The sequence below is a fragment of the Centroberyx gerrardi genome, chromosome 11 (genome assembly GCF_048128805.1).
Source record: "Centroberyx gerrardi isolate f3 chromosome 11, fCenGer3.hap1.cur.20231027, whole genome shotgun sequence".
Classification (NCBI taxonomy): Eukaryota; Metazoa; Chordata; class Actinopteri; order Beryciformes; family Berycidae; genus Centroberyx; species Centroberyx gerrardi.
The window spans coordinates 1,692,915-1,710,756 of NC_136007.1; the positions used below are offsets into that span (position 1 = coordinate 1,692,915).

General features: G+C 42.2%; 1 protein-coding gene across 2 annotated transcripts in view; it reads right to left on the reverse strand.

The window, feature by feature from the left end:
* The window catches only part of nup98 (nucleoporin 98 and 96 precursor), a 45,575-nt gene extending 30,390 nt beyond the window's left edge, over nt 1–15,185 (reverse strand). The window contains exons 1-13 of one of the 2 annotated variants that reach the window (XM_071909466.2): nt 15,066–15,185; nt 13,200–13,309; nt 12,642–12,737; nt 10,371–10,556; nt 9,268–9,410; nt 7,428–7,535; nt 6,866–7,046; nt 6,107–6,297; nt 4,654–4,794; nt 2,900–3,035; nt 1,642–1,734; nt 1,188–1,328; nt 641–774 (exon numbers count right to left, since the gene is read on the reverse strand). In XM_071909466.2, the coding sequence (XP_071765567.2) occupies nt 641–774; nt 1,188–1,328; nt 1,642–1,734; nt 2,900–3,035; nt 4,654–4,794; nt 6,107–6,297; nt 6,866–7,046; nt 7,428–7,535; nt 9,268–9,410; nt 10,371–10,556; nt 12,642–12,737; nt 13,200–13,278 (1,629 nt within the window). In that variant the 5' untranslated portion in view covers nt 13,279–13,309; nt 15,066–15,185. Of the gene's footprint in view, nt 1–640; nt 775–1,187; nt 1,332–1,641; nt 1,735–2,899; nt 3,036–4,653; nt 4,795–6,106; nt 6,298–6,865; nt 7,047–7,427; nt 7,536–9,267; nt 9,411–10,370; nt 10,557–12,641; nt 12,738–13,199; nt 13,310–15,065 lie in introns of both variants that reach the window. The other variant, XM_071909393.2, reaches the window with a different exon arrangement.
* Between the last annotated feature and the right edge of the window lie 2,657 nt (nt 15,186–17,842).

The window sequence follows — 17,842 nt, forward strand, 5'->3', positions numbered from 1 at the left end:
ACAACCACCTCCAGCTCAACATCACGAAGACCAAGGAGCTGGTGGTGGACTTTCTAAGGAGCAGAAAGCCCCCAAACCCCGTCACCATCCAGGGGGAGGAGGTGGAGATGGTGAAGTCCTATCGGTTCCTAGGAGTGCAGCTCAACAACAAACTGGACTGGTCGGACAACACTGAGGCTCTACAGGAAAGGACAGAGCAGCTGTTCTTCCTGAGGAGACTCAGGTCCTTCAGCGTGAGCAACAGGCTGCTGCAGATGCTCTACCGGTCTGTAGCAGCCAGTCTCTTCTTTGCTGTGGTGTGCTGGGGAGGCGGCATCAAGCCCCCCCTTGCATTTATTATTAGCATTCATTTGCATTATTTGCACTGTCCCTATATATTTTATAGTATGTACATTACCTTTATTTATCTTACTACCTCTTCATTTTTTTATTATCTTCCTGTACTTGTTTTCCTTGGTACGGTTCTGCCAGTTGCTGCTGTGGCACCTGAATTTCCCCAAGGGGATTAATAAACTGCTATCTTATCTTATAATTCTGCACAGACTGTCAGGCTTTGTTGACACTGAACTTTTATTGATTACATCCTTTTGTGCTTGTATTGAACAGACTCAAAGTCTGTATTCTTCTCCTTTCCTCTCACCTCCTCCTTCTTCTTGGGGTCAGACAGAGGGTTTCTGAAGAGCGGAGAGTCTCCGAAGGGGGAGTAGGCCAGAGCGTTGAGCTGCTGCTGCAGCATCACCTGCTGGGCGGCCGCCGCGTTCGGGTCGCTGAGCGCTGGAGGAGAAAACAAACGCAACTTGTGTCACTTCCCATGTGATGAACCTGCCTCAGTACGACTGTGATCCCTCAAGGTTTTGTCAAAACTGGACCAGTGATGTCTAGAGATATCATGTTTTAATTAAAGATTTTGACCTTTAATTACAGCGCCTTCATTAAGCCAATCAAGTGTAATCTTTTTTTAATGCCAGAGGAACGCAGAATCCCCCCCACCACACACACAGGAGAGAGAAAAATAGACAAACAGAAAGAAATACAAATACCTAATGATGGAAGGAAAGACAGAAAGAAAAACAGACAGAAAGACAGAAAAACAGACAGACAGAAAGAAAGAAAAAAACAGATTGCAAGACAGACAGAAAGAAAGTAAAACAGGAAAGTAAAAAGGAAGTAAGACTCCAGCTGCTCACCAACAGGCTGCTGCGGCGCTCCGAAGCCCAGACTGCTGGTTCCACTGTTGAATCCGGTCGCTCCAAACGTTCCCATGGTTCCTAGTGTGGTTCCCAGTTTGTTCTGGGTGTTCCCAAACAGAGACGTCTGCCCCGTGCCCACTGCTGAACACACACATTTGTATTAATATACTTGTGAGGACCTTCATTCAGCACTACCTTCATTCCCCAACCTCTAACCTCGGCCTTAACCCAAAACCATAAACTAAACTGAAAGTGCGGTAAAACATAGATCACAAATTTAATTCTCTCATACTTCACAGATGTATCAATCACAACCTTTTCCACTGCTGATGCAGATACAGATTCTGAGTAGTAAACAGCGTCCACATCAAGTAATCCTGTCCATTATTAGCTACTCAGGATCTGTGCATCCCTAATCTGATCCTTTGTAATGATGCGGTTCCATCAGTACCTGCTCCGAACCCGGTTCCCAGTCCGGTCCCCAGGCCTCCGGCGGTCGGCTTGTTCCCAAACAGGCTCCCGCCGGCAGGGTTGGCACCAAAACCTACAGCCAGTAAAAAAAAACAAAAAAAACAAACAAAACAACTATTGGTTATCATTTCAGTGACAGCAGCAGTTAATCCTCCTCGCTGTCTGGCCGGTCCAAAACACCGAATCCAAACATCCACCAGCTCCTTTCAACATTTTCACTTTTACCAACCAATTAGATTTTCAGAATAGGAAAAGACTGAAAAGATGGTTGGTGACTTGAGAATTGTGAGTGAAGATTTGTCTACTCAACCCTCGACCAAAGTCGAGGGTTGAGTAGACAAATCTTCACTCACAATTCTCTGTGAAGTCCTTTGAGGCATGCTTGTGATAAAGGGCTAAATAAATACACAAATATACAAAATACACAAGATTTCCAGAGTGACTTTTAACAATTACACACTTGTTTTTATGTTGTTTTTTTATGCATGTGTGTCCCTGATGTCGTGTCTTGCGTCTCTCCTCGGGACACAGATACATTTCTAACAATCTAGGATGATATGGCAATAAATTGCTGAATATTGAATCTGGCTGTAATGTTCTTTTCTTAATATATATATATATAAGGCGCTCTGGATTAATGTGTCTAAGGCTGTGTTCACACCAATCATGTTCTGATCCGTTTATCTGAACTCTGCAGCGTTTCCTCCTTCAGTTGCTTGGTTTGTCCAGGTGAGAACGATGACCTTTGAACTCTGGTGGCACCAAATAACAGCACAGAGAGTCTCAGTCCTCTAACAGGAGAACTGCAACTCCAACTACAGGAAACCATCCCAAAACACAAGGGATTATGGGTAGAAGGAGACAGATGCGGCTCCTCATGCTCGGGAAGCCTAGCAGAACAAAATGAAGTCTGGACTGATGCTCATATTCAGCTGTTTCTTCATGTGTTCTTAACTGGTATGAACACCACAGAAGAAGAGACAGACAAGTCCATCATGTAGATGAAGTTACAGGAAGTCTAGTCTCTAACCTGCAGGATGACAGGTTCAAACTGTCCAATACACAAGCTGCTTGTGAGTCATGTGACTTTTGTTTACAAGCCCTGGTTGGCTTGTAGCTAGCTTGTCCTCTCTGGTTCAGACCAAAGAGAACCAGCTGGAGGTTTGATCACATCCTAACTCAGCATCTGGCTCACGACTGTAGCAGACGGGGCGAAGGGAAGTGAAGGCGGGACTTACCAAAAGTGGAAGTGTTGGTTCCTGTTCCCAGTGTGAGGGCCGGCTTGTTGCCGAACAGGCCGGTGCCGGTGCCGAAGGACGGGGCGCTGGTGGTGGTGGTGCCGAAACCTGCCGTCTTGTTGCCAAATAAACTCTGCTGTAAAACACAACACACACACACACACCGCAAGATTAACCCTCATTTACAAAGATCTATCACACACACACACGGCTGAAAAGGAGATTTCCTCGCACATAGTAGTTAGATGTTTAGGTTTACCTCTGTTCATTTTGTTGTCCTTGTTTTTAGCTGTGTATTTATTCTGTATAAGTACACTGAGAGCAACGAGTCAAATTCCTTGTATGTGTACATACTTGGCCAATAAAGCTGATTCTGATTCTGATCCCAGGAAAAAAAAATATATCAGCGAAAAATGATGATGGTGTGTTTCTAATTCAGCTTCATCACACTGATCACAATGTGTTAAATACAGCTTGTGACCTGCGGAACAAAATCCTTAAACCTCTGGGCAAAGTCATCATGTACTGCAATTTATTACACTATTTTTAAAGTTCATTCATCCTTTTAGTAGGACATTTATATTTTTCTACTTTAAAAATCGCAGTGTAGAAAAAACACGGATGAAACGGCAACAGCCTAAAATATTCTACAAAAAGCAGCTAAAAAGTAAAACGTAAGATTAATGAATTTGGACAATTCAGAAACGAGCATCCAGAAGAAACTCCTACCTCCAATTTCATGCTAAATTTATGGATTGAAAGATAACACCTCAGTATATTCTACAAATTATTCTATGAATGTCAGTGTATTTGGTCGAGTTCATAAACATCAGTTTCCAGGATAAGAACCTTTCTCATTCCTCTAGGAAAACAACGACAAAAGAAAACGCTTATGCTTAGTTAAGTTTACTGTAAATATCAGAAAATGAGTTTTTTTAGAAAATTATACATAATTAAAGAAAACATACCCCAAAACCTAAGATAATAAAATGACACAGTGAAAATAAACACCCAGGTCAGTTTGCCATGGCAACGCCAACAGTAGATGTTGAAGTAGAAGTTTTCTCAAGGTTTAGTCACGTTTAAACCCCATTAAGCCTTTAGTAATCAGGTTTAGTGGTTTAATAAGGTTTGGTCAGGTTTACTCAAAGGTTAGTTGGACACAACTCTGACTGACAGTGGATCAAACGCTCTAAAAAAAAAAAACATGAACTCAAATCACAGTCGTGCCATCTGTCTGTTCAACTGCTTTGATGTTCTGCATCAAAATGACCAAAATCTATTAAAATGAAGCTCACTTCTGCACGTAGCGCTGCATGATTGTGGCTAAAATGCTAATCCCAATTATTTTGTGAGAGTGTGATCGCAATGATATAGTTAAATATAACGCAACTGAAAAAATGTCAACACTACAGCCTGTTAAGTGGAAATGTTTGAATGAAAAATGTGAAAAAAGGAAACCGTGCCGGAGACTTGTAGATGTTGTTGCTTAATGCCCCTTTAGCCCTGTACTGACCCAAAGTATTCCAACTACACAATAACACTGTTAGTGCTGAATGAAAACCTCCAATGCATGATGTGCTTACAAAACATGTAACAGCAGTGTGTTAGGCAGATGTTCATCATGTACTAACACAGTATCACTGTGTACTTCCATAGGTTAGTATGCAGGTTAATAGACTGGACTAAATCCATTTTGCCCATTTCAAACTAGACTCCCCCCGACAACCCCCCCCTCCCTCTCCGGTTTGTACCTGTGTGCCAACGTTGCCGAACCCGGTGTTGGTCTGACCGAACAGCCCGGTTCCCGTCCCGAAGCCGGTGGCGGCGCTAGTCTGAGCCGTGGCGCCGAACAACCCGCCCGCCTGAGACGCCGCCGTGTTGCCAAACAAACCCTGAGGCACAGCAGAGGACAGGCGTGAGACGGAGGACAAAACCTCTTCAGCACCAGACAACAGGAACAAATGACCGTACTGCAGCGGGCAGAGGGAAGAGGGAACAGTATCTACAGGCGACGGGACCGTCTGCCTCGCCATTTGGAATCTTACTTCACTTTTTTTCTTTACCAGGCATAATGTGGGGGAAAAATACTTTTGTATAAAAATACTCCCATATTATAAACCTAAATCAGCAGAGCGTCTCGTCTCCACTAACTGAGCCGCTGTAGATTCTCTGTTTGTCCAAATTAAACTCTGCTGTCAGTTTGCTCTCTGGTGGGAAATCTCCTCCACACAGGAAGAGAGCGGACTGAAGAGGGAAATCCAGAAGAGTCTCCTGAACAGCAGCAAGCGAGACACCCCCAACACACACACACACACACACACACACACTCAGAAGACGACATGTAGTTTCTGGGTAATGAAGTCCTTGAAAGTTTAGAATTTAAACACGTTGCTACTTGGTGTGGCTTTAAAGGCATACTGAGTAGGATTTTGCTGCTTGTGGCTTGTAAACACAACTTTCAAAGTTGACCCCTCCTCCCTCCGGTTGCCAAAACGGTAAAAACCAGTAAAAAACGTAAAGCGAGGCAAAACGCCACGCAGACAAGGCTTGTTCCAAAACGAAAGTGAATCTGTTGGCTTTCACCTGCTGGAGAGTATTGAAGGAGAGGATGGGGATGAAGAGCGACGAGTCGGGCTGTTTTCTGTTGGACAGGCAGCTGCTGTTAGCTTAGCTATCAGCTTTTCTACTACAACGAAGCTACGCTAACGGTAGCTAGCTGCAGCTCATGATACACACTAGCTCTGACCAGTTGCTCTGTTTTAGAGTTCAGACCGCTGCCGCAGCCAGCGAGGCTTTTAGATATAAAAGGATTCAGCAGGGTTTTGGTGGCAGGACACACCTGCTGCCAAAAGGTCGACGCCCAGAAACGTCCCGAACATTCAGAAATTAGAAAATCCAGGCAGAAGGCAGCAGGCTCTCTGCAGACACACACTGACACACACTACCAATGGGCCATACGTAATGATTGAGGAGGATAAGTTTTGGATGAGTTTATGCTATTTGGGGGGATATAAGGGGGGAAATCCTGCTCAGTATGCCTTTAACAAATCAAAACCTGCGACTAGCGCTTCTTTATCAGATCTGGTTATTAATTCATTATCAATTAGCCAACAAATGGGGTGGGTAGGTAAGGTAGAAAGAAACAAAAACTAGTTTGGTACAGGTGGACAGCTGGATGGACAGACGGTGCGGTGCGGTCCTCACCATGCTGCTGGTGTTGGCCTGGCCCATGGTGTTGGTGTTGCCGAAGGAGAAGCCGGTGCTCTGGGTGGTGGTGGTCTGACCGAACGGCTTGAACAGGCTGCCGGCCGCCTGCTGCTGCTGCTGCGCCTGCTGCTGCTGCTGCTGCTGCTGGCCGAACAGACTTCCTGTGGCCGCTCCGAACCCGCCGGCGCCTGGGAGGGGAGGGGGGGACGATTTCAATTTCACATTCTAGCAGCCAATGGCATCGCTAGAAAGATCTGTGGCTATATACTGTATATTTCGCCATACATCACTGTACGGCAGCACTCCATGTAAACCAATAGACAAAGAACCCAGAAGTTTGTTCTCTGTTGTGACACAAGGTCAATTAATTTGCATTTGAGAAGAGGATTATGAGAGAGTTAAGATGTGACTATTATAATCACATTTTCAAAATAATAGGATTTAGGTTTTATTTTTTTGCACCATGAAATAAAAAACAATAAAGACAATACAAAACAAAAAAAGGGCCGGAGAGGTTTGAAACCCCAGTGGGCTTATAAACTACCTAAAATAAATTATACAAAGTATACAATGGAAACAACAATAACCAAAAAAATTAAAAAATAAAACAAAAAACAAGTAAATTAAGTGTGAGTGTGTGTGAGTGTGTGTGTGTGATTAGGTTACATCACTTTGGAGGCGGCTATCGGGTGGCTTAACACAAAAAACGAACTAAAAACTACCTCAGTCTCCGTTCTTGTCGCCATGCCGACTTACTTGTGCCGAAGGTGGTCTTGGCCTGTCCGAAGGAGAAGTTGGTGTTGGTGGCCGAGGGGCCGAACAGGCCGGTGGCGGTGCTGGACGTGGCCGCGGCCGGGCCGAACAGACCGCCCGTCGCCGCGGCCATCGGGTTGGACGGACCCTTCCTGCCCGCCTGGTAGTCCTCCAGCCTCAGCTCCTGCAGGAAGAGAAGGAGCGCAGAGGGAGTGAGGAAATCCAAAATGGTGAGAGGCCGATGTTCAAAGAACCACAGCAGGATGAGCAGAGTTTATGAACTGCGTGCTGTAAAGGTCCAAATCCAATCAAATAAATCCAACAATCAAACACTGAAAATATTTTGTTCATGTGTCTCTCTGAAATTAAAAACAGCGCTCTCTTAAAAAATAAAGACTATTAAATTCCTGTTAAATGGCACATGAACAAAGATAACAAGTGTAGGCCTATAATGTGATTGGGCAGCTGAAACCGTGATCGTCCAATCACCGACGACCTATCCAGAAAGTCTGTCGGCAGATTACGATCGGCGGTCGAACGACCGGCGTTTCCCTGGCGAACCCACCTCCAGCGATTTGTTCTCGTACTCCTTCATGGCCGTGATGCACTGGTGCTTGGTGTTGATGCTCGTGGTCACGCCCCCTTTCACCATCGTGTCACTTCCTGTCGGAGGCTGAGGGGAAACACAAGAAGGTTATCTGTTACAGTGCCAACCGGCCGTTCCGTCCAGAGTGAGACATCTCGCGCTTCAAAAGCTTTGACACCGCTGCTACAGACGTTCAGGTAAAACTCCTTGTAGAATATTACTGAAGACGTCAACTAACTTAAAACTTCTGCATGCAAAACAGTTACAAATTGGATGATATATAATCACTAAAATATTGAACTATGAAAATAGAATAACAGTTATAAGTTGTTCCAATTACTCTGAGCGATACAACTTTCTGCTGAGCTCCAACACTGAACTTCACTGGAAAATCTGTCAGTTTTGCATTGCCTTGCTCAACAGACATAACTCACAGAACAAAACTTCAGACTTTTTCCCAAATATTAGGTTCCACTTGTAAATTTGGCTTGTGATCCACCGAGCAAAATGTTTACTTCAATAAAACGTCAACTTTTACAAATCGATTCACACCGTTTTCTGCCGCCCTACACAGTGTATTTTGTTACAGTAGATTGTGGAAATAACAGGTGAACTGGTTATAAAAGCTGGAGTTTAACTGAAGTAAGCGCTTCTTGGGCCGATTCACATGCAGCGCTCTAAAACGCTTGGAAAACGCGAGGCGCTCTGAGTGGACAGTGAAACACCGAACTTTTATCAAGTGCGCTTGGACGGTTACGCTACAGGTGCGCCTGGCGTTGCCAAGCAACCACAGACTACAACTTCACACAAAGTTTGTTAGTAGTTATCTGAAATAATGGATTACCATCGCAGTTAAACTGTCGCAGTAGCTTTACTTGTTGATCTACATATGGAGCAGAAAAAGATCTCACCATGAATGTCCCCCTCTCTCCAAGCCCGCAAAATTACAAGAGTACAGAAATACTCTTCTGCCGCGCGCCCCCATTGAAATGAATGGATTTGAGCGCGCAAAAGACACGGCATGTGAACCGGCCCTAAGTCTGCCAAATTAATTAGTGAACCCTAACAATTTGGAAAAGGTTGTAAATTATGTTCTGTGAGGTACATTATGTTGGTTCATCACTGAGCAAGGAAATGTAAAACTGCTATATTTTGAAGTGGAGTTTGACAGGAGGTTCTCTCCCATACAGAGGAGGGAAGTAAAGTAAAAATACTTTGCTACTGTACTTACGTAAGATTTTCTACTATTTGTACTTCACTCAAATTTTCTTTCACTGAGGACTTTTTAGTTTTACTCACTATATTTCAAAAGAAAAATCTAGACTTTCTACTCCCTATGTTTTCAAAACAGACTCATTACTCTGGGAAATCAACTGGGGTTTTTTTTTTTGTTTCTTTTTTCCACATCAGACAGCTTCTATCCAGGAAACAGCTGATCAAGAGCCAAATGTGATTGGCTGCTTGTTCAGCAAAGCGACACCAGAAAAGGAGGGAAGAGGAGAAGCAACGGGAAGAAGAGAGACGCAACAAGAGAGCAGAGAATTAACATTCATGAATTCAGCTGCTAGAATTAATGTTCAGAATCTTTCTCATCCGGGATTCAGAGGAACGACAACAGAAAACCAGTTCAGAACATTACAAATGACTTTTTTAGACCACTAATTTACTTTTATACTTAGAGTAAATTTAACACCATGTACCTTTATACTTTGACTTGAGTAAAGGATTTCAAATGGAATCTGTGTACTTCCACCTCCTCTGCTCCCATACAGAGAGGGAACGGCAGGTTTCAGGGCTTCGCTCGGCCAGAAATACTCACGTTGAATTTGAGTGTGGTTCCTGGCTGCTGCGCGGCTGAGAACCCGGACCCTCCGAACAGGGAGCCGGACGTCCCGCCGAACGGGTTGGAGGTGGTGTTGGTCGATCCAAACAGCCCGCCGCTGCTGGTGCTCGTCCCGAAGCCTGGAGAACACAGCGCCGTTTACAATTTAACACACAGGGAATACGTTTTCTCTACAGGATTCAGATGTTTTCATTAGATAAATCAATCGAAATGGCTAAGAGGTGCTCAGGTATGAAACTGGACTGGAGTGCTGAATTGTTATTTATCATCGATTTTGCCTGTAGAAACGATAAACATGCTCCATTTTTATTTTATTCTATTTTTACTTCCACTACCAGTCAAAAGTTTGGACACACATATTTTTTCTTTATTTCTACTATTTTCCACATTTTAGAATAATAGTAAAGAAATGTAATTATGCAGTGACCAAAAAAGTCAATCAAAACTATCTTATATTTTAGATTCTTTAAAGTAGCCGCCCTTTGCCTTGATGGAAAGGCAAAGGAAAGAAATTCATACATAGGATCAACTTCACTATTTGTATTTGTCTAAGAAACTCATTTCAAGCATTTAAGCAGAAGCCGTTAGATCAGAATGGCTTTAAGAGAATGAGGAACATATAACATTCAGTCAGGTGGGTGCAGACTTTTGACTGGTGGTGTATGTTCTTATTCTCTTTCTTCATATCCTTAGTAGGCTATATTTTACTCTTTCTTCTCCAGTCTACACCTCTATTCTTTGCTGCTGTAATGACCCAATTTCTTCTTCCTGTTATTAAAGGAATAACTAGAGTTTCAACTGGCATGGGGGAGAGTAGATAATGACAGAAGTTTCATTTTTGGGTGAACTATTCCTTTAGACAATGGTTTCATTATGGAAAGCTTCACAGCAGTCCTAGCACTCTGAATTCTCACGTAAATTCTCAATTTATCATCTCCTAATTTTAGTCTGCCGACACCATGCAACAGATTACAGCTGCACACACAGAACATAAGCAGGATGTCAGTATTCCTCTTGATCACATCAGTTAGGTGATGAAGTGGAACACCCAAAACAGCAGAGCAGAGGAAGCGACTCACTGCCAAAAGAGGCGGGTTTGTTTGCGCCGAAAGCATTGTTCTGCTGGGAGAAGAGTCCGCCGGTCGTGCCGGTGTTGGTGCTGCCGAACAGGCTGGTGGACGTCCCGCCGGCCGCTCCGAACCCGAAGCCCGCACTGGTGGAGGAAGTCACCGGCTGGCTGAACGTACTGGAGCCAAACAGGCCGCCTGTGGGGGGGGGGGGGGCACACAACACATCAAACTAGTGTATTGAAGAAATCACCAATCTCTTTTGTTTGACTTCCTCACTTCACTCCCCTTTACACACAGTTTAGGTCTTGTCCACACTAATCTGGGTAAATTTGAAAACGGCATTGTCGTTTGCGTTTCCAGGCCGTTTTCTAAAAGTTTCCAGTCCGCACTGATACACAAAAAAGGTAGTACAACGGTTTATGTCGTTACCATTGTTTACAGAAGTGTTGTCAGGGCTTTAAGGGGGCCGCACACCGGACACGTCTGGCGGACGAGATACAACGTCTAAAAATTCGAAATAAGTGTTTACGTCTCTCTGGCAGCGCCCAGCCACGACTTACAGCGCTGCTCAGAGTCTTGGAGCGCCACTCACGTTTTCCACTATTGCTATTAAACCCAAAACAAGACCCACAAATCAATATTAGATATGCGGCTTGAAATTTATCATTGTGAACAGCAAGCTATCTAATATTTTAAAAACAATAACTCATATTTATTTTGTCAGCTGACATTTGTTTTCCATCTAAAAAACATTGCCAATTAAATCAAATAAATGTAGGCTATCCAGTATATCCATTCATTCACTTTATGAACGGCCCTCAAAAAAAAAAAAAAAAAACTAAAGATGGATGATGAACGGTTTATCAATGAAGTAGTTAAATATCCGGTATTATACGCCACCAATCACAGATTCTCCAAGGATACCAATGAAAGTGGGCAGCTTGGAGGAAGATTGCCGGAGTAACGGGATGTACCGGTAAGTTGTAACGTTATAACGTTAATCTATTATACATATTAACTTCTACTGGCGCTCTCTGTGCGACGCTTCCTGTGTGGTTTACCTGCGCCTTGTCCTGTCGCGCTTCTCGTCCTGTGTGCGACCCCCTTTAAGCGCCAACAAGATGCCCAAATCACGACAAAAGATGGACAAAAGCGAGCCTGACTTCTTTATCTGGACAGACGACAAAGTTGAGCTGCTTTTGAAAGTAACGAACAACTACAAGATCGCCAAAGCTACGGAGAATATAGACCGTTTGACTGCCGCCTGAGTGAGATCACATGACAATCCCACGTCAGCGTTTTGGAAAAGCCCCGTTTTCCCCGTCCGCACTACAACACGAAACCGGCGTTTTCAAATAGCTGTCTTAAGTGTGGATGGAAGGCCAAAACGGAGAAATAAAGAAGCGTTTTCAAATTTACCTGGCTTAGTGTGGACAAGGCCTTAGGGTACTTGATATTTCCTTAGCACTCCTTAGAAGCACCTTGGTCTCTTCCACCAAAGGTTTACCTGATCGTTTATCTCTCCCTCTCATTCCTTTAGTCGTGGGGCGGCAGTCAGTTCACTTTCTCTGTGCAGGAGTACTGATAACTACCACTCTAAAACATCTGTGTTCATCAGCCCATGTGTGTCTGTCTGTTTTTTCCTACATCTGTGTTTAATAAATCACCATTCACTGGACTAGTCACCAGCCAAACCTAACTCCTACTTAATAACTAGTGTAAGGTATAATAATATATTCAAAAGTGCTTTGGCAGGTAGCCACCCACCACTAGAGCCCTGTTCTAAAAAATCTGCGAGGCTGGTGAGATAGTGAAAGTGGCCGATGAATTTTGGGATTTACACTGTAGGCAAAAAAGTGAGTTTCATGCTGCCACTGACAGACAGGCTCTTGACACTAGGGGAGGAACAAATAATCAAGAAAAAAGAAATTGCAATATGAACTGAATATGAACTGGATTTGTGAACAAGGAGTTTTAGAGCTACAGGTAATCTTTGGTCCATGAATCAAAACCTTTCATCAGACTCAAACTCAGTAAATCCTGCACACTGTTGTCTAAAGTTGTGACGATATGCATCACAGTTTAAATCGCAATTCCAATATTCTGTCAAATAATCGCCATTCAATTTTTTGTCAATATCATTCAGCACTAGTTGGCAGAAAAGAAAAACTACAGAGTCACTTTTTTTAATGTTGTAAAGCACTTTGTTACCTGTATTGGAAAGTGCTATACAAATAAAGTTATTAAGTTACTATGATATGGGAGAGAGAGTTAACAAACCAGGTTTATTCTGTGTGGCACCAAAGAGTCCTCCGGTGTTGGTGGTCGTCCCGAAAGCAGACGTCCCGAAGCCTCCGGTCGTCCCGAAGCCAGTGTCTGAAAACACAGAGTCACATCAGCATGAGGCTGCACAACTGATGCTTACAGCAGCCTGCTGTAACTTTAGTCTGCAGGAATAAAACTGGTAGAATACAAACTGAAACATTAGATTTCATTCACAACACAGACAAGTTGAAGATAATCAAAATATTGAAAGAAGATGCCACAAGTGCAGTAAAATTATTCTGTTCATCAAATCATCAAGCGTAATAATTGTGATGATCACAATATTTAGCATAATAATGATAATTTCAGCCATAAGCTTTACATATCAGTTCAGACATTCTGTTCACTGTGCCTACTTGCTTAACCTTCAGGTTCACATTAGTGAGGGAATCAGCTAAGTGAGGCTCCACTGTACGAACAAAATAGACAGATGAGCAAGAAGGAAGTCACTTGGAGACTAGAATCTGCCTGGTTCTGCTGCTGTTGGCTTCAGCAGATTTTACTCCAACTTACTTTGTTGTCCGAAGGTGGATGCGGTGCCGAACCCCCCGGTCCCTCCTCCGAACGGAGTGCCAAACGACTTGTTGAACATCTTGGCCTGCTAGCAGGACCGCATATGTCTGCTGCATGGAAAACAGAGAAGAGCGTTTACTAAGTAAAACGTCAAACTTAGATTTTTTATTTTTTTTTGTTGATGCCTGACCTGCTATAGAAACATTGCTTCTGTAGTCATTCTGCAGTAGCAATGCTCCAGCACAGTGAGAAAATCACCACCACTAATAAATGTGACAACAGTATAAATTTAGCCAAACTGCCCTCTTCTACACCAGCGGCGGTCCGATGTTTAGATTCACAATTTAAATCAGGATTAAGTAAGATCAAATAGAATTAATTAAAAGCTCAGTCAAAATCTAACAGTTTTTCATGTGCCTCAAAATGGACAAACCCAAGCACAGACTGTACAGAATAAAGCCCCAATCAAAGATATGAATTTTATTTTATACGTCTAATGTTTTTCACAGTGTAAAATTACAATATTTACAGCTTCAGGATAAATATAAAACTCATTCAATTTACAGTTGGTGAAATTAAGTCAGAAACCATAAGTGTGAAAGGGCAAAGGAAGATTTCATTTCCAGTGTGTTATATATACATTTTGGGGAAAAACTCAACTTAATTTCATCGTTCAATATCTCTGAAACATAGAGGATCCAGTCTTTAAGATGTCACTACTTTTTCAACCAAGGGCTTACATGACCTACTGTTCTTAAAGAGTAACAGAAATTGTTATAATGTTGCATAATTAATTACCTTGCCCAGATGACTGTGATAATTTTGGAATAAAACTGTTTATATATTGTGAAATTAAGTTCAACACAGAACCATTTTGCTGGAACAGAACAGACTTCAGAATTATCCTCACTGTAACAAATAAAAATCCCTTCAGTCAGCAGGCAACTGTCAGTAAACACTATTTATTTTATTTTAAGTTACTCTGAAACTGCATGCCTGCTGTCATTTCCAGACTGAAGCAAACTGAACTCATTATGTTAAGATTGCTGTCATGCAAACGAGTCCCAGACTAATTCTAATCTAACATCATATTAATAACTGTCCGACATGGTTTATGTACTGGACACGTGTAGCTTGTATGGTCAGTTGTCGTTAACTAGCTCACAGAAGCAGCTAGACTGTCACACAGCAGTTCTTTATTGTGGGAATGCCACACAATTTTAAGTTGTATTAAATTTTGGGTCACGGAAATTCGCCGACCTCAACGTGAGGTCAGCTGCCAAAAATAAAGCTGGTAAACACACGGCCTGAACTCCAGTCTGGCGTTTCTCTGCTTCTGTTGGAAGCCGAACAACAAACCCTAAGTTGGTTCTCTGCCTTCCGGGTCCACGTGCTGTCGACCGAGCTGCCCAACTCGCCGTAACGTTACATTAAGCCAGAAAGCAACGGTAGCTGCTGCTAGCTGGCTGAGTTTGAAGCAGTTCGGCAGCGAGCCGTCAGTCAGCACGGCAGAGCCAGATAAGACCAGTTTGTAAACCACAAGTCAACATAGCTGCCGACAGCTAACATTAGCACGAGCGCTGCTACGGTAACGCTTCAGCTAACACGTTGGTTAACTTACTGCGCCATCCACATGTCAACAAGTCAACTCTGCCCAGCTAGGGGACGATATGAGATTTTTAAAATAAATGTAAACTCACAGTGTTGTTGGATATTTAACCGGTTACATACGGATGCTAAAAACTGCGTTTTCAAGCTAATGTTAGCTAGTTAGCTATCCCGCTAACTAATTAGCGTTGCTATGTGAACGTTAGCAAAACAAAATCATGACTGACGAAAAACAATTGTTAGTTCTTCCAGATTTACCTTCGCCGGTGTTGCTCGTTTATCAGTGTTGTCGCTACAGCGGTAAAATTAAGTTCAAAATGTTCAGCGATTAAAGTTTCCTTAGCTGAATATCAGCATAGCCGATAGCTTTCAACGAGGAGGGAAAACTGCAGGAACCAGACCAAGAAGCGTTACGACGCACAGTGCTACGTCATACGTAATATGGACGACATTCTTCTTCTGCTTCTTCTTCTTCTGCTTCTTCTTCTTCTTCTTCTACTACAGGTCCTGGAATCCTGTGCTAATTTTAATCTGGTTTAATATAATTTCCATCCTGCCGCCCATTCAGTTTCTTTCATTCAGTCTGCATCTAAATGCAATTAAGTAAAACAATAATAATAATACAAAAATCGAAAATAAACAACTAGTTCATAACAATAATACACATCTCCACTGGTATGATTGTGTGTGTGTGTGTGTGTGTGTGTGTCGTCACAGCCTTTTACAAGTTTATACTATAACAACAATGATACATTCTATTTGTAACGCAATTTTCATTGCAAGCAAATCTCAAGATTTGTACAAGTTAATACACCAGGCAAAAATTAAAGGGGGGGCAGTTTGTATGTGCAGCTGAGTGTCCAGTCAATAATAATCAAGGGTGGAACTAGGAAGTAACTAATTACATTTACTCACATTACTGTAACAGAGTAGCTTTTTGTGTACTTTTGTGTACTGGATCAACGTAAACGGACAAACTGTGGATCCATTCACAGTGAGAAGAGGAATCTGACTTTACTTTGTTTCTGCACTTTATTTTGTATTTTCTAATGTTTCCAATTAAAAGAATCTAGTTTGAACTCTGACCTCTCTCCTTTTAGAATCACATGGAAAAGATCACAGCTAACAACATTCTCTTTTCTAAAGAGGAACTCAGGAACTTTTACTCTGAGGACATTTTAAATCACACACTTTTTACTGTTACTGAAGGAGATTTGTACACCTCTACCTTTACTTCTAATATCAGTAAAGTAACAGTACTTGTACTTGAGGACATTCTGGTACTCTTTCCACCACTGACAATAATAATAATACATTTGTGTGACTCAGCCCATGAGTTTTAGCAAGTTTGGTGATAATTGATCAAAAATTTTACAATGCTTCGAGAAAAAATCTAAATTGTGGAACATCTGAACACTGAAGTTTCAGAGGAAAATACACAGAACAAGAATGGATCAGATATACAGTATGTACCATGCATATTTCATGACAATATGGGAGATGAGCCCATTAAAAACTCCGTAATCAGTCACTAGCTTGTTGGGTCATCGGGTGTACAGAGAAAAACAGTGATGGGAAAAGATATAAACAGCCACAAGCAACAAATCAAGGGTTTCAAGCCAACATGGCATGTAAATAATCTAAGATTGTCACATGTCAAGCTGCAGGGTAACATGGAGGATTTTGAAGGCCATTACAAGTAGGAGACCGGGCTTTTTACAGCCACTAGGGGGTGCTGTGACATCATCTTCATATCAAATGTGTAGCCTCTTGTTCTGAGCAGGTCTACAGTATGTGATCACTTCCAGCAGCGGAAAGAGGACTAGTCTGTCCTGCTCGAGTAGAAGTACTGTTACTCTGCTTATTTACTTAAGTAGAAGTAAAAGTACTGGTGTAAAAGTCTACTGAAGTAAAAGTAAAAAGTAGCTCATTTAAAATGTCCTCAGAGTAAAAGTGACTAGTTTCTAGATCTTTTTAACTGGAAACTTTAGAAATGACAAAATAAAGTGCAGAAACAAAGTAAAGTCAGATTCCTCTTCTCACTGTGAATGGATCCACGGTTTGTCAGTTTCTGTTGATCCAGTTTCTGTTGATCCAGTTTCTGTTGCTGATGGAGAGACACAATCTGTTCTGTGATGGATGGATTTAAAATGGACTGAAGGACAAAACTGCAGGAGAGATGGACTGAAGGAAAAGTCAAATTACTGACTTTAAAAAATACTCAAAAAAGCACAAGTACACAAAAAAACTACTCAGTTACAGTAATGTGAGTAAATGAAATGACCAGGAGTGGAAGTAACTAATTACTTCCACTCCTGGTCACATCATAGAGGAGGCACAACACTTTGAGGTGAGGATACATTTTGTGTTTTTCCTAGGTCAAAGTTAATTTTCGTCTTTGTGGGATTTTTTTAAATAAAAAAGTCTGAGGCTGGTCAAAGTGGCCAGTAAGGTAATTGAGGTGGACCTGGCCAAGCTTCAGGACATAGGGTTAGGGTTAGGGTTGGGGTTAGGGTTAGGGTTAGGGTTAGGGTTAGGGTTATCCTCTAACCTTAAACCAGTCACCAGGAGGGACTGTCTTGATCATCCATTCCACTCCCTTTTTCAGCCCAGTGGCCATAAACACACTAAATATTTTAATTTAATGTGAACTGGCTCTCCCTGACACTTAGATTTTATATTGCAGCACTTAACTTGGACTGGGACTTACTCATATGTTTTTAAAACTTCAGTATGGTAGGAGTGACTTTATTTTGGCCTTGATCTGTTGTTTATCTGAGTTATTTGTTAGTTTCAATATCTTTTATTTATATGATGCCTTTATGTTGTTTTATCTGTGCTAATGACTGTTTTAAACTCTGGCTGCAAACCAAATTTCCCTCAGCACAATGAAGTTGAAAGTTGAAGCTGAAGTTGATATTCTCATTGTTGTACAATGAGAATAGCAATGAGCAATGAGTAAACTATAATGTTTTGTACATCAAAGCAATGAGAAAACTGAAATGTTATGCATGGCCCACTGTTACAAGATCATA